At 40.9% G+C, this 22811-nt stretch overlaps 1 protein-coding gene across 3 annotated transcripts in view; it reads left to right on the forward strand.

Moving 5' to 3' along the window:
• Window positions 1–22811, forward strand: part of Cers6 (ceramide synthase 6) — a 248819-nt gene that overhangs the window by 109775 nt on the left and 116233 nt on the right. For all 3 annotated transcript variants that reach the window (NM_001399362.1, NM_001399363.1, XM_087653543.1), the window contains 1 exon segment: window positions 20724–20781. In NM_001399362.1, the coding sequence (NP_001386291.1) occupies window positions 20724–20781 (58 nt within the window).

The raw sequence follows: 22811 nt of genomic DNA on the forward strand, positions 1-22811 counted from the left end.
ATATTTTCTAGTTCCATCCATTTGCCTAAGCATTTCATGAAGTCATTGTTTTTAATAGCTGAGTAGTACTCCATTGTGTAGATGTACCACATTTTCTGTATCCATTCCATTGTTGAATGAATCTGGGTTCTTTCCAGCTTCTGGCTATTATAAATAAGGCTGCTATGAACATAGTGGAGCATGTGTCCTTTTTTATATGTTGGAGCATCTTTTGAGTATATACCCAGGAGTGGTAGAGCTGGGTCCTCAGGTAGTTAGTTCAATGTCCAATTTTCTGAGGAACCTCCAGATTGATTTCCAGAATGGTTGTACCAGCTTGCAATCCCACCAACAATGGAGGAGTGTTCCTCCTTCTCCACATCCTCGCCAGCATCTGCTGTCACCTGAGTTTTTGATCTTAGCCATTCTGACTGGTGTGAGGTGGAATCTCAGGGTTGTTTTGATTTGCATTTCCCTTATGACTAAAGATGTTGAACATTTCTTTAGGTGCTTCTCGGCCATTCATTATTCCTCAGTTGAGAATTTTTTGTTAAGCTCTGTACCCCATTTTTAGTAGAATTATTTGGTTCTTTGGAGTCTAACTTTGTTGTTGTAAAGATATAAAAAATAAAAGAAGTATGGTTGTCTTTTATCCCCACTAGGTCCAGCACCGCGGGGCCCCTAGATATCTGCTTAGTATCTTAATTCTCAGTCAGCAAAGCCTCTCACCTGCTCTGCTCCATCCCACATAACACTGTCAAAGGCCTCTCTCTGAGCCGTCAGCAGTCTCTCTACCTATGCAGTTCCCAAGGCAGGTTTCCATGCCAGAAACACACTTCCGGACTCTGTGGCGGCCCAGACCAGCTTCCACACGCTTTTTACACTTAAATTACTACATGAAAAAACACACAACACAATAACCTTTGGCCCAATTGATAAGATATAAAACATACAAAGCCCAATACACATCCATCCTTTAAGAACATTAATAACAACCTATAAATACACAGAGTGGAATCTTAATGTCACCTTTCATATTGTCCTGCCACACCTTCTCTCCCTCTCCCTCCTGTCTCTAACTCCTTTCCTTTTTCTCTTTTTTTTCTTTTTTCTTTTCTTTTTTTTTCTCCCGGAGCTGGGGACCGAACCTAGGGCCTTGCGCTTGCTAGGCAAGCGCTCTATCACTGAGTTAAATCCCCAACCCTCTTCCTCCTTTCCATCCCAGTCTTCTCCTCTTCCTTCAAACTTCTCTCCCGCCCATCCTTCATTCTCATCCAATGACAGGCCTCCTTCTCTCCTGTACCTGCCCCTCACCTGTAGTTTACAAATTCAGTGGTGAGAAGGTTCTGGTGAAATCACCTGAGTCCTGAGTAAGAGACTAGGCAGCTGTCCTTTTGGCAGTGGAATTAGCATCAAAATACAGATAACTCCAGGGCAAACCACAACATAGCTTCCTGAGTTCTTTGTATATTTGGATATTAGCCCTCTATCAGATGTAGGATTGGTAAATATCTTTTCCCAATCTGTTGGTTGCCGATTTGTCCTAACCACAGTGTCCTTTGCCTTACAGAAGCTTTGCAATTTTATGAGGTCCCGTTTGTCAATTCTTAATCTTAGAGCATAAGCCATTGGTGTTCTGTTCAAGAAATTTTCCTCTGTGCCTGGGTGTTCAAGATTCTTCCCCACTTTCTCTTCTATTAGTTTCAGTGTATCTGGTTTTATGTGGAGATTTTTGATCCACTTGGACTTGAGCTGTGTACAGGGAGATAAGAAAGGGTCGATTTACATTCTTCTACATGCTGACCTAAAGTTGAACCAGCACCATTTGTTTGAAAATGCAGTCTTTTTTCCATTGGATGGTTTTAGCTCCTTTGTCAAAGATCAAGTGACCATAGGTGTGTGGGTTCATTTCTGGGTCTTCAATTCCATTCCTCAACCTTCCAAATCCTTCCTAATTTCTGTGATCCTTTACCACAGTTCCTCATGTTGAGGTGACTCCCAACCATAACATTATTTTTGTTGCCACTTTATAGCTGTCATTTTGCCACTGTCATAAATCATAATGTAAATCTCTGTGTTTTCTGATTCTCTTAGGTGACCCCGTGAAAGGGGTCATGACCCACCAGTTGAGAACCACTGCTCTAAATTTTACCCCATGCCTAGCAATCCTTTACCTCTTTTATGCATCTTATTTTCTTTCTTCCAATAAACATATACTGGCAATCTCTAAACTGTGTCTTTTCCTTACTGCATTCCTTACTAAGAAGGATCTTAAGAGGCTGTTTATAATCATGTGTAATATGAACATTTACATGGTCACGATGCTAGAATAGTCGAGCTTTTTGTTGTTGTTCAGTGCCTCTGCTTGCTTAAAATAGCTGATGGTATCAGCTGACCTTCGTAAGCAGCACAAACTAACGTTGATTGAGGAGGTCAAGTGGCTTCAGTAAGAGAATACTTCTTTGTTCAAAATAAAGCACCCAAGAGAGAACGAGAATGTTGTAAATAAGAGACTGTGTAGGAACTTGAGTGTGTGACAACCTCTTCCTTTTGGAAAGGAAGAAAGAAACCCCCCAGCTACTCACAGTACAGTAATTAACAAAAGGTCTTCTTTTTTCTCCCTCCACGTGTACTGGAAAGGTACATGGTTTTTGTTCTCTTATCAGACATTCCTTTTGTAGCTGATACCTGGCAAAGTCAAGTGGTTTATTAAAAGAATGGGGAGTTTTAATGCTTCATATATGTAAATGCTTTATAAATAATATTTGGCATTCTCAGAATCATGGAAAACACAGCTACAGGATTAATGAAAAACATAACTCTTAATTTCTCAGCCACTACAGAAAGAACTCCTGACCATCTCTGCAAGATTCTTACCAATCTTGTGTTCCCCAGTAGAGCAATATTCTTTAATCAGCGTGTCTTAATTTCCTTGTACAGTTATATTAAGTACCACACTCATATGACATTGAACAGTTAACACAAAGGCTGAACCTTTTGTTAGAGAGTCCATTAGGCCCGGGGAAAGGAGATGTGTGTAGAAGGCTTTTGCTGGGACCAGGCCATGATAATCTACTTCCCTTGAGATCCTTTGCTGCCTCAGGAACAAGAGAAACATGGGCCTGAAGAGGCCACTGAGAGTTAAGTGAGCAGGTTGTAATAGCAGCACTTGACATTTGTAAAGCTCTGTCATTTCCAAGGCTTCTCTGTAAGCATTATTAAATTCCAAATCACGGCACTTCTCTGGTACAGGATCAGGAAGTAGAGAGTCTTCCTCCTTTCTCTGTGCATTTCTTTCTACTTCCCTTCTTCTTTTTAACACTTAGGGAAACAGGTACTCTGAGAGACTGAACAAATTGGGTGAGAAGTCACACTGTAGAAAAATGGGAACCAGGCTGCTTGTTTGGGAAGAGAACTACCCGGAGGTCCACCCCCACTTCTCTCTCATTTTCTAGTCACACAAGCCTGTCTCTCATTTTCCTTCATTCTCGTTCTCTCCCGGACATGGAGGACAGTTACATGTGAGGTGTAAGAGTTGGTAACCTGAGGATGCTTCCTGTGAGTCACTGCTTTATACGGAAGGGCAATAAATTCTTGGCCTTTCTATATTTTCCTTCTGAAGCTTTTATGCTTCCCTAAAAACGAGAGTGTAGTTGGAAACAGTTAAGAACAGAGAAAATGTCACTGTATTTAAAAATAATCATTTCCAGAATGAATTCAACTGTGACGTTCTGGAGTTTATCATTTTGTCTTGAGTGATTTCTGACAGTACACAGGTTAGTGACTGTCCCTGCCTAAAGTGTATCTTTTTATATTAAAAAAAAAACATTGTTTTCAGAAGATACTTCCGCGAAGAGCTAGCTTGTTGATGCTCCTTTGATATCGGTGCACTGTTTGAAGCCTATGTAAAGACTTTCGGGTGCTTGAAGACTTGTGTTGAGGACCCTCTGTACCTTTCAGGAACAGAGACTACTCTGTCTGGTGCCTGATTGATGCGTACGTTCATTAGTGTCACTGATCTGTCAGTCGATCCCTACAAGCAGGAGGTACAGCTGGTTATACATAGACATGAACTTTCTAGGAGGCTAGGAGAGCAGAGCCCTGGGAGGAGGGGGGAATAGGGTATCGAACCCAGAACCTAGGACATCAGAGGAAAACACTACACCACTACAGTCCAGCCCTAAACTTGGCACCTTAAAAAGAGCATCAGATGTATTTGGGTACTTCATATGAACTTTGATTTTCTTGGGGAAGTGAAGAGAGTGGTCCTTCCATTAAAGGGGTTTTGAATGAAGGAAACTACCTAACCAGTGCTTCTATAGCGTAAGTTTTGATCTGCCATAGAGACAAGGTGTTGTATCTTAAGCTTTCCTTAAGAACCTTCTTAAGGCTCAAGAGTATCTTAAAGCCTCAAGAATTTGGCATTGTGAAGGGACACAACTTTTTCCCTCTTTCTCTCCAGGTGTCCGTTATCCTCAAAAAACAGTTTTATCTTCCTTATAAATTAATTTAACAAGAGTTTAGTTGTTAGGAATGTTTTAATAAGTAGTGTGGTTCAGGACATAAGCATTTTTATAGGCAAGTTAGCTTTCAAAGTTTTTCATCTCTACTAGTTGGATTTTTCAGATATTTATAAAAAAAAAATGCAGGACTCGGGGTTGGGGATTTAGCTCAGTGGTAGAGCACTTGCCTAGCAAGCCCAAGGCCCTGGGTTCGGTCCCCAGCTCCAAAAAAAGAAAAGAAAAAAAAATGCAGGACTCGAATGAGCTCTGTACTCAACTTCACCCGGGAGAAGCCTGTACTACCTGGCAGAGCCCAAATGGTTTTGCCTTGTTGTAGGTATGCATCAGAGCTTATGACCTTGAGCTACTGTGTCCAGTGTAACCTGTACACAAAATCCTGCACATTTAAGCATCCTCCCTTTCTTGGCTAGTTTTATGTTGAGTTGACACAAGGTAGAGTCATTTGGGAAGAAGGGCTCTGAATTGAGAAAATGCTTAAATGACATTTGCCTGTAGGCAAATCCATCATGCATTTCTTGGTCAGTGATTGCTGTAGAAAGTCCCAGCCCATTGTGGGTTGCTTCATGCCTGGCAGGTGGTTCTGGAGCGAGTAAGAAGGCAAGCTAAGCAAACCATGGCACAGTACGGCAGCACTCTTTCGTGGCCTTTGATTCAGCCTAGAGTTCCTGGCCTGAGTTCTCTGGATGATTGATTCATAAGCTGTGAGATAAAATAAACCCTTTCCTCCCCAAGTTGATTTTGGTCACAGTATTTAATCTCAGCAATAAAAACCTTAACTAAGACACCCTCTGTGCCACCTCACCATAAACACCATAAATATTATAGATGACACAGTGCCTGCCCAGCCCCGGGTGAACTCACCACCTTCTCATTCTCAATTAGAATTGGGAAATTGTTATACCTTTCTCAGAGCAAAGGAAAGGGCTTCAAGATTGTTTCAGGGTTGCTCCAGAGCCCTCGCATACCTCTCCAGAAGTAGGAAAAACTTTGTCCTACCGTCTGACGTGAGGTTCCCTAGAACCCCTGAGGCAGCATGATCTCATCTACCTGACAAGTGATCCAGAGTTGTGGTCATTTGTGTGTCTATTTCATCTTGCCTGTAAATGGGAATTCATCTAAAAGTCATCTGTCCAAGGTTTGTGGCATCTAGCTGAATGGCTTGTACTTACTAACTCTTGGTATTAAATTAAATTGATCTAGTGGCTTTGTAATACTCACATATGAATAGCTGTTATATCCACTTTCTACTTTGTATAGCATTGGGCAGTTAACTACCACCCATCTCTGCTGATATTGTACAAAATACCTTCAGTGTGTCTGTTGGCATCATACTCTGTGGGTTAGTGTACATTAACTTCCAGACAAACACAGAACGGTCACTGAGGAGATTGCAGTCCCTCTGTCAGATGCCTCACCGTCCCCACCACCCAGCACTGGTTACACATCAGCCCACATCCTATGATTCAACGAGGCAAATTGGCTGGATGTACTCTACTTCACAAAGGTGCATAAAAATATCCGTGCCAGCTGACAGAGCAGGTGGATGTCTTTTCCCACCCAGAATTTCACAGAAAAAAAAAAAAGTAAAAAGAAAGATAGCAACAGCAACAAGACCCTCTGTACTATCCCACAGAAGCTTGCAGCCTACTCTGGGAAATAATTTTGAACCAGCTTCCACATGATTACGACTCTCAGTGCAAAAGATCTGTTGTTGTTGTTGTTGTTGTTGTTGTTGTTGTTGTTGTTGTTGTCGTTGTTGTTGTTGTTGTCGTTGTTGTCGTTGTTGTTGTTGTTGTCGTTGTTGTTGTTGTCGTTGTTGTTGTCGTTGTTGTTGTTGTCATTGTTGTTGTCGTTGTTGTTGTTGTTGTCGTTGTCGTTGTCGTTGTTGTTGTTGTTGTTGTCGTCGTCGTCGTCGTCGTTGTGTCGTCGTCGTTGTTGTTTGTTGTCGTTGTTGTCGTTGTTGTTGTTGTCGTTGTTGTTGTTTTTCCATGGTGCTAAATCATGGCTTCATTTGTATTTACTGGTAGTCTTATGTGTTTCTCTGCTGGTGGACCTCTCCTTTCTGAAGACAGAGCCCAGGGGTGAATTCCTGTTAGTCTCCTATCACTAGCCGGCCCACAGCCCTTCGGTCTTGTGTTTATAAGAGTAAGAAATTGACAATTTCTCAAGTAGACTTCAATTTCTTGGCCTTAACTTCCTACATTAAAATCTCAAATTCAATTCGCAGATTTATATTTGCACGCAAGTTTGAGCCTGAAAATGTAAAAATAGGACAATTTAAATAACTTCCAGAGGAGGAAACATAAAGGAAATCAAACTATCTTTCTGAGCCACAAAATGACAAGCAATTGAGAGTAAATGCCAAGTTGGCAAAGTTATCCAGGGCTCCGGAGGTGCTGTGTATGTGTTGTAATGGTGGTGCTGTTGATAAAGGAGGCGGTGGGTGCCACTATCAAGGGTTTTGTACAGTACGAGCACTGAACATCATTTTTCTTCTTCTCATTTTTAAACTTCAAGGGAACTGTGACTTTCATTCTTTTTCAGATCAAAAACTCTAGGAAAATTAAGAAACAGAATCCCTTAAAAATACATCTCTAAGTGCAGCTAACATACATGAGTCATGTGCCTTCTATAGGACTTAGAACTTCAGAACCATCACTAGATTTCTAAGTGTGAAAGTCGTTACTACCTCATTGCTCGAAGGAGTAACTTCAGTGTTTGTAATTTTAGCGAATTAAGGGCACCCAGATCAATTTACCTATATGGACAGATGTCATATAAGGAGCATCAAATAACCAGGGTAAGCACATCGGTATTATACGGTGCTGGTATTCAGGATTTAAACTACTAGTTCACACAGGTTGTTTGCTACCGTGGAAGAGATAAGAATAAGTGTCTGAAGCAGTGTGATTGACAGATATGCATGCATTCATGTGAATTCATTAACCTTAGGAGCTGACATCAAGGACTGGGAAACTCTGATCCAATTGAGTCCAGTGATGTTACTTGTGCTGGCAAAGAGAAATGGAGGTTGGGCTTTACCTTGGTGATCACTGTTTGGGGCTTAGACAGCACTTTATTTTCAGCCCCAACCTCTCAGTCACTAATAAGTCACAAACAAATGAGCAAGTCAGTAGAGTGGTTGTGTTTGCTTTAGTCCACAGTCTATATCCAAGTCTATAGATCTTAATAGGTGCTCACTAATATTTTTCTACACAATGAAGTCTATAAATCATCATAAAACACATTGCACGTATGTCATTCCATAAGTTGCCATTTCATGAATATATAGTTTTCCCCAAACTAGTTAGTTGCAGTGAACCATGACTGTGACCTTGAATTCTGTTGAAGGAAAAAAAGAAATTCAGAGTTCTTTCATTCTCTCTTTCGTTCTCAGCTGTTTCTCCTTGGACTTTATCTATGAATGTCCCGGTGGTGTTTGTAAAACCATGGTGACTTTGCTACCTATGGTTCATTCCGAGAAACAGAAAGTGAAATGTGGCCAAAAGGTACACTGAGAATGGAGCGAGCTGGGGCTCTCCACCCATATTTGAAAAGCCTCCTTCTCGGATGTGATTCCTATTCTATCCCGGTTGCCTATGGCAGTCCTGATTGTAATTTTAGCTTTCGGGAAGGAGCATCTCTTGGGGACAGAACAGAGCTGCCATTGCTGGCATTATGCTCCCACTTGATCCCCAAATTATGGCCGTCAGGACAGTGAAGCCATTAGAACTAAGAGCAAGGAGTCTTGTGGTCAGAACTGTGGGTGAGATTAAGAACAGACAAATGAGCAGGTCAGTAGAGTGGTTGTGTTTGCTTTAGTCCACAGGCCATATCCAAGTCTGTCTGTAGATCTTAATCTCAGGACTTTATTGATTGAGAGTCTGAGACCAGAAGTGAAACTCAAAGGCTTTTGATGTATCAGTATAGTAGAAATATGAGGGGTGTTAGTGTTAAAAAGAAAACACACTCACACACTCATACACACACACACACACACACACACACACAAAAGAACAAAGTAAGTGCCATTTTGTATAGTAGTTTTGAGACAAAACCACAAGTTCTACATAATTCTATTTTTTCCCTAAGGGAATCAGAAAATAATAATTTGTCTATTTTTGAGGCATATAGTAATATTATACAGTAATTATAACTGATAACATATATTCAAATATATAAATCAATAGATACATCAGAATTCTGGAGATCTTAGAACCTTGGAACATAAATTCATGTTCACAAATACATATATAATATACATGTCCTTGGGACTTCCGGGACCCCCTGAAATCCCAAGTTAGTAGTAAATCAAAAGAATTTCTTTTCTAATTTGTAAAAATATATAAAATCTTAAAGCACTTGGCAAAAGAGAATCATTACAAAAACAACACAAAAGAAATCACAAAGAAATTAAGGACAAAGCACAGTAGATGTTTGACTCTAGATCACAGGTCTGCACCAGAGAGCTGTGTGGGTGGCTGGAAGATTGCTGTCCTCCATTAAGATCAGGTCCAGAAAACCTCACTTTGTGTTGCTTATTTTTCCAGTGCTAAGAACTGAACCCAAAGTATTGCTGATAATCGACAAAGCTCCTAATTTTAACAAGGAGAAACAAAGATCTACCTTTTTCTGAGTACTGGGACTTGAACCCCCTAAGTCTTTTTATTTATTGGAAAACCTCCCAGTTTGCATGCAGAAACTCAAAGTTTGTTCAGGGGCCAGCGTTCCCTTTTATCAGTTCAGCAACTACAAAAATCCAAGCAGTTTGAATTCGTGTGCATCTGTCCCAGAAATTGTGGGGATCTCGGTAGACACCATGGCTTGTGGAAAGCAAGAAAGCAGTTTGACTCAACAGAACAAAGTCTGACACTCAGTGTCATATTGTAGGCATATTTAAGAACAGTACTGTTTGGTGAACACTTTCCTGGTAATAATTAACTCAGTCCCTTGTATGTAATAAAGCATGCATCGATCTCCTTGAAGGGCAAGGTAAGCTAAGTAAGGATCACATGTGACTGCATCAAAGTCATTGTAAAGCACATGGCCTCCTACCATAAAGATGGGTGGTAGAGATGGACAGGGAAAAACAATTTCATGATAAGGATCCATTGCAGATGCCAACAACACAGTTAGCACAAAGGTTACCAGGCCAGAATGCACATCCGCTCCCAGCCTTCTGGGCAGGTAACAGGTTATGCCTTCCTCCTCTTGAATGAGCAGCCCAGTGTGTAAACTTCCCAGGTTCCCTTAGTGCTTTTTATCTGTGAGCCCAAGGATCTCCCTGCTTCGTACTAGAAAATCTTGTCCCTCTCTGAAAATTTTTTGTAGCTTCCTCAAACCATTTACAACTAGTCCAAACTTTTTCTTCATCCTAGGTCTTATCTTTCTTTCATAATTTGGGACCACAGACAGAGGGAAAAATACCAATATCTTCTGCCTTTTTCTCAACATGTTTTTGTATTTTATAATTATCCTTATAAATCCTTATAAAATATGTCATGCTTTATTCCCATGCCGAATTGTTTCCCCTCCTTACATACAACGAATCCCTGAGTATATAAACCTTTCTACTCAACAGTGCAGTTCTTTAACTAAGACACTGTCTTTAAATAAGCAAGCAAAAAGAAACAAAAAAGGCAAGGAAGGAAAGGGGGAGGGGGAGGAAAAAAGGGAGGGAGGGAGGGAGGGAGGGAAGGAGGGAGAGAGAGAGAGAGAGAGAGAGAGAGAGAGAGAGAGAGAGAGAGCGAGAGCGAGAGAGAGAACGCGAGCGAGCTGTCAGGATCAACTATTTTATAAGAAACTCATCACTTCCTAAGAAACCATAACGAACTTTATGTATTTTTACATGATAGAAGCCAGTCTTAATATGGTTCTTCTGACTTTACAAGTTAATCTGACTTCTCCTCCAACTTAAAAGTTGGAAGCGCTCTGTGCTATAAGTTGTAGTTACTTAAGGGTGCACATTTCAGAAACACAACACAAGGGCCTAATTCTACATCGCTATGGTAAAGCTTGTTTTTGCAAACTCTATTGAGTCTGGTGTAGCTCTGGGTGTATGTCTGAGTTGTGCTCTTGGTGTGCACGCAACTGGGCAAGCAATCAAATCTAGCCTACTGCAAATTGAGCTACCAATGAGTTTTATATTTTCAATTGTTTCAGTTTAAGTAATTATAAGCATACACTGCATTAACACCTTTGATTTCTTTTCTTGTTAGTCCGTTCATGTTAAAATATTTACTAATTGACTTTTCCTAATAAGTCTTCAAGGGAAAACTTTGCTCTAGGGAATAAGGTCACGGATCCCAATCTCTCTCTTAGTTTGGAGAGTTATTCTTACTCTTTTGTTCGACTCCTCCTCTCTTTCTTAAAAACAAATGGTGTTTTCAGTACAAGTATCTGATTTTATTTTTTAATTTTACCTCAATAGAGGTAAAAGATTTACTGCAAAATATTGAAGCGCCAACCAGTTGTCCTTGGAGTATGTTTTAAACACAAAGAAGAAAGTACTAGACCTTTCCAAAGTTGAAGGAAGGCCCTGGTCTGTGCCAAATGGAACATTTCCTAATAGTTGACTTTTCTTGTTAAATATTTTGGTGACTACTTTGCTCTACACGCTTGCTTTGAATTTCAAATGTGTGACAGCTAGTCCCAACTGTCAATGTGACTACATCTGAAAGCAACCAGAATGCAGCTTCTCGGACTGCACACCTTCAGACCTTGGTTTTTCAGCCGTTGTTGGGCTAGCTGAGCCACAGCCTGTAAGCCTTTCTAAAACGAAATCCCCGTTTGAGATACATAGATTCATTCCATCAGTTCTGATCCTCTAAAGAACCCCAGCTAATACAAAATATTCAAGACAGAGCCTGACTCATGATGTGATTCCCCAGTGAAGCAAGTAGGACAGCTGTGGACATCCAGAGTAGGAGACCTGCATCCAACAAGAACAGCCAGTTTGGGCACAGAGCCAGAAGCAGTGGCAGTGCAGTTTGCCTGCTTGATTGTTTATTTTAACCTACTTGTTAAGACATAATTTACATAGCATGAAATCCATCTGTTTTGAGAGTACAATTCAGTGACTTTTGGCAAATTGACGGTGTCGTATCAACATCACCATCCAGTTTTGGAACACAACCCAGAAAATATAAATTGTCCTCGTTTGCTATTACTCCGTGTCATTTTTGACTGCTGGTTTTAGGCAACCAGTATCTATGTGTTCTCCATAGATTTAGCTTTCCTGAGAATTTCATATATAGTCAGCGTCATCCAATATGTGGCTTGCGTGCTGACTTCTTTCACCCGCCAGGATGCCTTGAGCATATGTTGGTACTTGTTTCAAAGGCCACACGTCCTTGTTTAGCCATTCTTCATTGGTCGGTAGTTAGTTGGTGTTAGCTAACATGTCCATTGCTGAATAGTAGAGGGCACTATAAAACACAGGCTTTGACATCAGACCTTGTAGACTCTTGGTTCCCAGCTCCCATGTTACTTCAGTCATGTCATGGTTGTCCCCTGTGCCACATTTCCTCATTTGTCTAAGGGAAAAGAACAAACTTACAGAGCAGTTCCTGTACAGCCAAGTAGAATTATATATGAGAATAAATGCGTTCTTCTCTGAGGAAATAGTGTTCCTCAGGGAAGAGTCCCCTAATTGGTTATCCAGTAGCAAATGGTCAGCTCCAAAGTGATGCACATATGTATAACATATACATACAGATAACTTTCTACAGGCTGAGCAGGTTGGATGTACATATTTAGAAATACCAGAAATGAAAGAAAAAGAAGCCATAAATTTGATAGAGAGCAAGGTGGGTTGTCTGGGAGGGATTGGAAGGGAGAGAAGAAATGATATATTTAAATTTCAAAAAATAGAATCATGTCAAAATAAAAGAATGTTGCATGTATAGTACCAGAAAATAATTCTGCAAACCTTCCTGATCAGGGGTGGGTAGTATGGGCACTAAGAGTCTTGGAGAGGCCTCCCTATAGGGGAAGGAGGATTCAAACAATTTCAAAATGGAGCTCAAGGAAACACAGAATATGGGCTGTTGGAGACCAAAATTAGGGACATAAAAGGTGGGATTTGCTCTTTGGATGCCATAAATGTCGGAATTGACCCTTTGGTTGTCTTTAGCGTCCTCTCTTAGGAATCACAACCCTGGTTGTAATTATCTGATTGTGGATGCACACACTTGTTTCCTATATCATTACTCCTTCCTTTATACTACTTTAGATTAAAAAAAGAAGAAAATTTGATCCATAGGGAAGCTATACCCATGAAATCTCAACAACCTGTCTGCCTAACTAAGACCTGTGCAATTCTAACACAGTTGACATCTTAAGGTAGATAGGAGAATCCCACTTGTGCTGAGAGAGGGGGAACTAGGGCCCATGGATGAAGCCCTGGTTGGTGTCCAATATCAAGTAGTCAGCCCTAGAAACATACAGGTTTAGCAGGTTCTATTTCTTTTTTTTTTTCTCTCCATCTTTATTAAATTGGGTATTTCTTATTTACATTTCAAATGTTATTCCCTTTCCCGGTTTCCAGGTCAATATCCCCCTAACCCCTCCCCCCCTTCTATACGGGTATTCCCCTCCCCATCCTCCCCCCACTACCGCCCTCCCCCCAACAATCACGTTCACTGGGGGTTCAGTCTTGGCAGGACCAAGGGCTTCCCCTTCCACTGGTGCTCTTACTAGGCTATTCAATGCTACCTATGCAGTTGGAGCCCAGAGTCAGTCCATGTATAGTCTTTGGGTAGTGGCTTAGTCCCTGGAAGCCCTGGTTGGTTGGCATTGTTGTTCATATGGGGTCTCAAGCTCCTTCAAGCTCTTTCAGTCCTTTCTCTGATTCCTTCAATGGGGGGGTCCCGTTCTCAGTTCAGTGGTTTAATGATGGCATTCGCCTATGTATTTGCTGTATTCTGGCTGTGTCTCTCAGGAGAGATCTACATCCGGTTCCTGTCGGCCTGCACTTCTTTGCTTCATCCATCTTACCTAATTTGGTGGTGTATATGTATGGGCCACATGTGGGGCAGGCTCTGAATGGGCGTTCCTTCAGCCTCTGTTCTAAACTTTGCCTCCCTATTTCCTCCCAGGGGCATTCTTGTTCCCCTTATAAAGAAGGAGTGAAGCATTTGCATTTTGGTCATCCTTCTTGAGTTTCATGTGTTCTGTGCATCTAGGGTAATTTAAGCATTTGGGCTAATATCCACTTATCAATGACTGCATACCATGTGTGTTTTTCTGCAGTTGGGTTACCTCACTCAGGATGATATTTTCAGCAGATTGTGTTTCTATGTTTGTTTATTTATATGTATATACAACAACAGTGGTTGAAGAAGAGGAAGGTGTGAAAAGAGGAAGGTGTGAATTTGGGAGGAAGTCAGGAAACGGACAGATGTTGGAGGGGCATAAAGAAGAGGTGTTACAGGATATTTGATCACACTGTGATCACTGATACTGTGTTTGAAAAACTTGTTTATAGTTGTGGTGTTGGCTTAGCCATGAGCACAAACCTTTGATCCCAAACAGTGAAGGTATAGGTTAGTTTATAGACGTAAGCTCCCATGTTTGACAGTGGTGTCTAATTGAGTGGAAGACAAAGTGGTAAATCAGGGAGAGACTTTACAGAATGGGATATGCCCAACTCTCACAAGAACACAGAGGACAAAGAGGCTACTCAATGGAGAGCAACACAGGGCGGGGGGAGAAAAGGGAGAGGGCAGTTTTACCAGGACAGCTGTACAGAGACAAGTTGCAAAGAAAGAACAAGTTAGACCTAGATGAAGACAGAATGAGCCAGAGAATGAGAAGGAGCCAGAAGATTAGAACAGATTGCCAGAGTTAGTGTGAGGCCAAGCAGAGCAAAAAGTGAGAGGTTGAGAGACAAGCCAGATTGAGTCAGTCAGCTTGGAGAGGGGTTTGAGGCAGAGCAGCTGAATTGAGTCAGCCATCCAGAACTAGAAAGAAGTAGGAAGGGGTGGACTTACTCACCAGCAAGGCTGAGAACATTCTAGTCCTAGGTAAGAGTGTACCGAGGCTAGAATCTTCCAGGACCAGGCCTAGGTTAGCAGACGGAGGGAGTAAGTCACTGGAATAATTATGTTAGGAAAATAAAAATGTTACTTCTACATAGAGGGAGAGGGAAAATGCTGTAATTATATTTTTAACATTTTTTTAAAACAGCAACACAAAAGAAAAGGCTTTTAATGTTTTTAATATAGATTTAAGCATTGACGGGAGGGACTAAGATGGAGACTGGGTGAGGGAAGGGAGGGAAGGAGAGAGAAAACAAGAGAGAACGAGAACCGAGAGATGTAAGAAAAAGACTATTGGGACTGGTGGCTCAGAATGTAAAGGTACTTGAAAAAGATTATAACGAAAAGTTTCATAATATAATGGGTATTTTATAATAATGATCCCCTTTCATTACTCATTTATATGCCTTTTGTCCTTCTAACTCAAAAGGAGATGTATTAAAATACTGTATCAGGCTTCAGAGGACACCAGGAGGCCCACCCTCTGCCCCCATCTCTGTCAACTCCTTCCTCACTACTCTATAATTTGGAGTAGGGGCTTCTCTGGCTAGCAGGAGTCCCCTTTCCCTGTGCTGGGAGCCACTGCAATCCTGCCTGTTGCCCTGATCTGTGTTATTGCCAGAGTCTTCAGAAGATTTGGACACTGGAATTCATAGCCCTGGGGTGTTCTCTGCGTTTCATATCTGCCTCACTGCCCAGTCCCTCGCCCAGCTCATCTGCAGGAGGGACAGGCTGTGGTGCCATGGGTGACCTTACCAACATTTTCACATCTGAGACAGGGAGATCCGTTCATTCAGGCAGTTAAGAGACATTAAAGCAGGCTGACCGTGAAATAGAAATCACTTTTTGGTATAAGCTAGAAGCGCAGATAGAAGATTGAATAGTAAAGCCTTAGTTTTGGAGCGATAATCTGTCAAGGATTAAGTCTTTGAATTGTCAGTCCCCTGAAAGAAGGACTGTAAATATTCTGACATGTGATATTCTTGTCATTTAGTGAATCTGGTCATTTGCACAATTACCAACAAAATTTCTTTGATTTGCTCTCCCCAGTGATCATTTTTCTGAAAACTGGGCAGGACTCCTTAGATCATTAGGAAACAGGAGCGTTTTTACCTCTGAAGTTGGGCATCCCCAACTCCTTATGTAAATTACATCCTCAGAAGCCCATGCATTCACAGGCCATTCTTGTTGGAAATGCCACAGGTCCTGGCATCTCGCTCTCACTGACTGCCATCCTCAACAGCTCTGGAGCTGTTTGTAAGATGTATGGATACAATGTAGTCGCAATTGCAAGTGCTTTTGTAACATTGAATAGCAAGTGTCCATAAAAACTACAAAGAAGGAGAAACAACGTCAGAGAGATCTGGATACATAAATTTAATAAAAAGGCAAACTCTCTCATTTCCATGACCTACTCAATCACATAAGAATGCAAGCTTCCTCTGTCCACCCCCCCCCCATCTCTTCATGTGATATGACATATCTGCCTGGGAGCCATATTCTGATGAGGGAGTATATGTAGCCATTGGCACTGGGACCTGGTTAGTCATGAAAGTTCATTACACGCATGGCACATAGTAACTGCTAACAAAAGTGAGCATTGAGAGCTATTATTTAGTGTGTGTCACATGTCATGTGTCTGTCCATCGACTTCTGACTCTTTTCTCATTTTCTCACCATTCCAGTTGGTAGAAGTACTTCCTACTGCCTTTATTTCCATATCAGTCGGAGACTGTGTGAGAATTATGGGAACTGTGTCCCATCCGTGTGTGTGAGGACAGCTGCTAAAGAGGAGTCCTGGGCAGATTTAAGATAACAAAATTCTCACTCAGAACCCAAAGATCCAGTCAGTCATTAGACAGTTAAAGGATATAATAGTGTTAAGTCAATATTTTAAGGGAACAAAACACTTAGTAGGTAGAGACCAGAATGAAATTTAGAAAGAATACGAAAAGTTGGTTTGGATAAAGGAGAAGGCATACGATTATGGCTTAAAGGAGGAGGAAAAGTATCACCATGTTCATTAGCTAGAATGAAGTGTGTATAGTCACCCCAAAGAGGCAATCCCAGGCTGTCTCTCAATCTTGCCTCCCCGCTTTCTGATTGCATGCCTTTCTCCAGTGGTTTTGTCCCTTCTCTGTGCACTGAAGTGTGCTCTAATTCTGAAAAATTTCTGAGGGCCATGCTGGGCCTATGCCCTTGTTTTGTCCTTGCCAACTGCGTCCTGATGCCAAAGCTTCTGCTGCCAATATAGGGTCCCAGCAGAGGGTTAAGAGTGGGGTCTAGGGGTTGAGGATTTAGCTCAGTGGTAGAGCGCTTGCCTAGCAAGCACAAGGCCCTGGGTTTGGTCCCCAGCTCCGAAAAAAAAAAAAAAAATGAAAAAGGAAAGAGTGGGGTCTAAGTGTCGATGTGCTTCATTCAAAGTGTGGGATCCAGACAGTGGTTCAGTCTGGCGCCCTTCTCTTTTCTCCTCGGGCTACACAATGAGGAAGAGGTGCCTAGCCTCAATCCAGCTTCCTTTTCTTTGGGAGCTCTTGCTTTGTTTAAAAAAAGAAAAAGAATCCAGCCTCTGCTCTTTTAGCTGTGCATAAGTAAAACACTGAGGTAATTTTCAAGGAGGATTCATCCCTTAAAATTTTATAAATATTATTAGTTGCATATCTCTTATTATCAAAACAGTAGTGTCTATAACAATGAATTTATCAAAACAGTAGTGTCTATAACAATGAATTTAATGTTTCCCTTCTTTATTCTTGTTTTTGCTAATATAATCTCAGAATTTATCCCTTGATTACTGTTAAATATTTTATATTGTCCCTTAATGACAATAGCTTTAATTAGACAATGAAATTTAGGGAAATTAAGTATATTTCCAAGTTTATGCAGCCTATTTTATCCTAAAATTAAATTCTTTGAGTTCTCATATTTTGTATCTCTGTGGTTGAAATTGACCTGAGTTACTTTTTTTTAAAAAATTTCTGGGGGCTGGAGAGATGGCTCAGTGGTTAAGAGCACCGACTGCTCTTCCTGAGGTCCTGAGTTCAAATCCAAGCAACCAACGGTGACTCACAATCATCTGTAATGAGATCTGATGCCCTCTTCTGGTGTGTCTGAAGACAGCTACAGTGTACTCATATACAATAAATAAAATCTTTAAAAAATTTTCGATAATGTATTTTATTTAGCTGTAGATACATTTGTTAAGATACAATAGCTATTGTAAAGGAGATTGTTTTTTTTTTTTTTGTGGGTGTGTATATTTTACACACAGAACAGCACACCACTTAACGAAGGTTATGGAGTAGCATAGTTGCAGAACTTCTGAATATGAGAATATGTTTTGAGTTCCCTTACCAATGACAGGGGCAGTTTCTGGCTAAGACTTTCTTTGGTCAAGGGTTCCCATTTTGTGCTGGTATAAATGAGAAGTTAAAGACTGTAGAAATTTGTCCCCGCCAATGGTGACACTTTTATTTGATTTGTGGGTTGACATGTTTTGTTTTCTTGCCTGAATACAGAAGGATTCTATTTCATTTTTACTCTAGGATTCAAAATTTCCGTCTGAATGTGGCTTTGAATTGGTATTGTTTAGAACATGATTTGATTCTTGGATTTTTTTTAAAGCACTTTTCTTTTCAAATGTGTCTTTGATGATTACTTCTATCAACTCTTCACTAGCAGTTCCTTAGAAACGGTTATAATTAGGTTACTTTTCCAAACCCAGCCCTGCAGTCTGTTTTATCAAGCTTTATAGTCTTGTTCTCTTGGGATTGCTTACCATCTGTTTCCGAGACTGGATTTTCTCTGTGCATTGTCTTTTTTTAATTAATTAATTGAACTTTTTTTCATACAGTATATTTTGATTCTATTCTTCCCCCCAGCTCCTCCCCAGCACTTACACAACTTCATGTCCTTCCTCTCTCTCCCCATGCATGTAATAATTCAGTTTTCAGAATCCATACAACTGTTCTTTAGAAAGCATCTAAAAATCTACTTTCACTCCAACAGTTTTTAAGAATTGGTTTATGCCTTTGTCTTATGATTTTTGTAGTCCTGGCCTTTTTCTTTTCTTTTCTTTTTTTTTTTTGGAATCACATTGAGGATGCCAAATATTTTCCCAAAAAGTGACTTCAGATTCCTGTAGGAAATCTCCTTGGAGTATTTATTCTGTGATTGTTAGTGTGCTCTTTGCTTGCTATACTCAGACCAGTTGATAGATCCATGCCAGTGTTCAGCTATTTCTGCTGCTGGATTGCAAATGATCCCTTCAGATCTGCTCACAGGGAAGATGCCTTTGGTCCTGCTCTCTGTCCTTTTATTTCTCAGTAAACGTTGTCTCTGAGGTCTCTGACCTAATAGCAAATCGACATTTGTAGGCTATGACCTGTTTTCAGCGGGCGAGAAGATTTTCAAATAAGCTATCTCCAGTGCCTTGTTGTTCTCTGTTGCTTTGTGTATGAGCTGTGGAAGAGCTCCACACCCACCCCACCCCAAGGTGCAACATTTTCAAAGATCATCTTGTCTTGAAACCTTTTCTGCATCTGAATCACCAAGCAAAGTATTTCTCCTTCTTTATAGTTGTGACAGCGATCACTAACTGAACTTGGGGGATTTTCCTGATGTCTCAAAAAGCAAGGGTTAGGATTCTGGGAAAGGCTGCTAAGAGTGTAGAGCGGGAGATACATAGGAGGTGGTGGGGAGGGAGGGAGAGAGGGAGGGAAGGGAGGGAAGGGAAGGGAGGTAGGGGAGGGGAGGGTAGGGAAGGGAAGGAGGGAGGGAAGGGAGGGAAGGGAAGGGAAGGAGGGATGGAGGAGGATGACTTTCCTGCTTCTTTTAAGGCCCATAATTTGTTTAATGTTACCTCTGTTCATTTAAAAGATGTGTGCATGTGTATGTGCCTCTGTGTATATGTGTAGTGTGCAAGTGTGTGTGTGTGCGTGTTTTAAATCTAATTTTATTCTCTCACTATCATAAGAATCCTTCCCTGCTCCTAGAAAGAGACTAAACCTCGTGTCTTCCTGGTTGGTTATGTGCACCTTTCCTTACGTCTACCCTGAGATATTTTAGTGAAAGTCTGGAGGACACTAAACAGGCTTGCAGCAAGCATTTAAAAATGGCAGCCCGTATGGAACTCCATAAATAATTTTCTCCCATGTTTCAAAAGGCTTGCAATTTTTGCTCCCTGCAGATATTTTGTGGAAATAAAAAATCGGCCTTGTAAATATTCATTGGAACTTGTTATTCAAATAGGTAAGCATCAGTGCTCCTGTAATAGAACCCGTGTCTTATGAAAACTGGGTCATGTTGGTGATGGGGTAAAATGCAGATGTGTAAGTGACAGTAAGAATTCCAGTGACTCCCATAAAAGTTTTATTATACATAAAAGCTGTCTGATCATTGCCTACTAACAATAGTCAGAATTGAAACAGCTGTTATAAATCATTTACTAGGACGGTTGCAAATTCTCCAGAGGCCAGAAAAGTAAAGCAAATTCTTACAGTGTACTGGTTCAGTATAATGGGAAGAGAAAGGGACTAAAACAAACGTTACTCTAAAGTGGACCAAGTCCTTGGATTACCATTATTGGAAAAGGCTACTACCTTACAGAGATAGGATTGAGGTCAAAGGATATTGACAGATTTGTACAAAATGAAAAGATTCTGTGGTCTGTACCAGAACTAAACAATAAGCTGCAAGGTTCACTAAGATAAAATGGAGGGCTCTGTTCAACACTTATTTGGAATTCAGTGTGGTGCCGCCCAGCATGACATGAGCATGAACCCTGTGTCCCACGTCCAGGGAGGCAGCCCTGGTTTTAGGTTCTGACAGAGAATTTGTATACCAGATGCAAAGAAACGCACAGACACTCAGGCATAACCACCAGGAAAGCTGACCAGGGATGTGGGTGACATCCGTTTTTGCTGTGCACGTTGTATGAGCGAGCCAGCAGCACTCACAGGAGGGACTTCCCGTGAGGGTTGGTCACTGCTTTCCAGTTTCATTGGGAGCTTTTTGGAATTACTCCCGTCTGTTTATTAGTTAATTTTCTAATTAATTCTGTCTTGTTTTCCTTTTTGTCCTGCTTGGTCTCAAATTCCAGTGAGTTGTTAATTTCTTTACATATCTCAAATATACCACAAAATATATTAACTGAATGTCTTCATTTCTTTAACTTCTACAGGTGGAGATTTTCCTTTTACCTCTATGTATTTAGCTACGGAGTCCGGTTCTTGAAACAGGTAGGGACAGTCAAATTCCTTCATATAATTTTTTATATGGCCATTGGCCTATGTCCAGTTTTTAATATGTGAGAACTTTTAAGTACTGTAGCAGGTTTCCAAAGAATTGATTGTACATTTAAACTGGATTTATGAAAACATTTACAAAAAGTTCATTTAGTCGTTTGTCTAAAATGCCTTGGGAAGCAGTTTGTCTCTGCAGTGCAGTCGTGAAGTCTTCAGTGTTCTCTGTGTGGTTATTACCTTTTTGGCATTAGCACTTACAATGTTCAGCTGATTCCGTGAGTGTGATTAGAGTTTCAGCACTGCGTGTCACATGACCGGAAACCCCTGGTCACTGCAGTGGTTGTCATCGCCAGTAGTTTGCTGTTTCAGTGTCTTGCACATTAATTAACAGGGTTAACAGGACATACTGCTGGTGGTTAGTTTGGCTTTTTTGGGGGGGGGGGTACCTATGTTGTCTGCACTCCGGGCTTGCTAACTGTCATGTGAACTAGGATAATTAATCCACACAGAGTATTTCTTTATGTGGTGTAGTTATCTTTTGCCTGGTGGGTGCCATGCTTTACTGGTACTAGTGACCAATCGGGGTGCTTAAATTCAAGACTCATGAAGATTTATCCTCTCATATTTTTGGATGTGTTAACAGTAGTAGCTTAACATAAAATGGAAGGTTCATGTTAAAAGTACCTCGTACTGCTAACCTCCAAAGTAATATCAGTGTTTGTTTATTACGAAAAATAGTCTCTTAAAAAGGATGTAGGCCACATAACATGCTAGTGAATCATAAGTATTGATGTGAGGTTTTCAAATATGTTTTGTTTTAAAAGTCTGAATTCTCAGATATCTTATACCTGTGGAATGGCTCTGTAGAAAGTGTCCTCTTCCCACTGCTAAACCTTAGAAACACTTTTCACTGTCATTTCCTCAGGTCACTACTTGCTTGCTTGTTTTCTTTCAATAAGAATACAGGATCCAGGGCCATTTGAGATCATTTAAGTGGATGAACTTCATATTCGTGGTGGAGAAATTTGCAACTGGTGTGAGCTGACATGGCGGGCACTGCCTAGTTTGAACCCTTGTATATGTGTTTTCAGACTTAGGGAAGATGAATAAGCATGAAGCACTGTATGCTTACACGGAGAAGACAGCTAGCCAGCCATAGGCAGGAACATTGCCCTTCATGGACTTTAGGACCAAGGTTTGGGGGTTCATGCTTGTTTCTGTTGGTCAGAGTGTTGGATGGTGTAAAGGGAAGGAGAAGCAGGGCCACTCTCTTGTGCTGTCCCCTCATCTCCTTAGATGGTTCCTTTTGCCTCTTACATGGTAAATGTGACCATATGACATCACCCCAGGAAGCACTTCAGCATAGATCTAGTTCATGCTAGTTCATTCCGCCCCTACACAAACTGAATGGCAGGAGAGTAGCTTTTGTCCAGACTGCAGTGTAGGAAGAATGGAAGGCCAGCGGACCATGCGAAGCAGTAAAGAGACTTGTCAATAGAATGTTTGCTTGGGAATTTATTTTTTCTTAAACTTTACCATTTTTACACTAGTTTCTTTTCAGAATATAACAGATGCTTTAAAAACAGTAAAAGAGCAAAACATGTTCTGGTTGAATTGGCTTGTATGGAAGTTCTTTCTCCAGTGCTGTCTGAACAGCATCCATTCAGAAGAACTGCGTGGTTTAACCTCCACCATGTGAGACAGAATTGTGTATGTTAAATCAGGTTACCAAAATACCTGTACACAACTTTGCAAACATCTTGTCAACCCTCTGTTTCTTGGTCAAGAAAGTACAAATATATAGAGGATAGGTATTATCCTGAAGGTTACACTGAAGTTTCTAAATGTGAAACACAAGTTAGGTACACACTACTGAATCGTACGTACTCCTGGCTTGCTCACTTGGCCAGGCTGCACGTGACTTCTTCCTCTGGTCAGGTTAATTAGATTGACTAAATCAAATCCTTATTTTAGCTTAAGTAACTTTTAAAAAATTAAGTATTTCAAATAGTTTTATGAGCTTA

This window comes from Rattus norvegicus, chromosome 3 (assembly GCF_021556685.1).
Source record: "Rattus norvegicus strain SHRSP/BbbUtx chromosome 3, alternate assembly SHRSP_T2T, whole genome shotgun sequence".
Classification (NCBI taxonomy): Eukaryota; Metazoa; Chordata; class Mammalia; order Rodentia; family Muridae; genus Rattus; species Rattus norvegicus.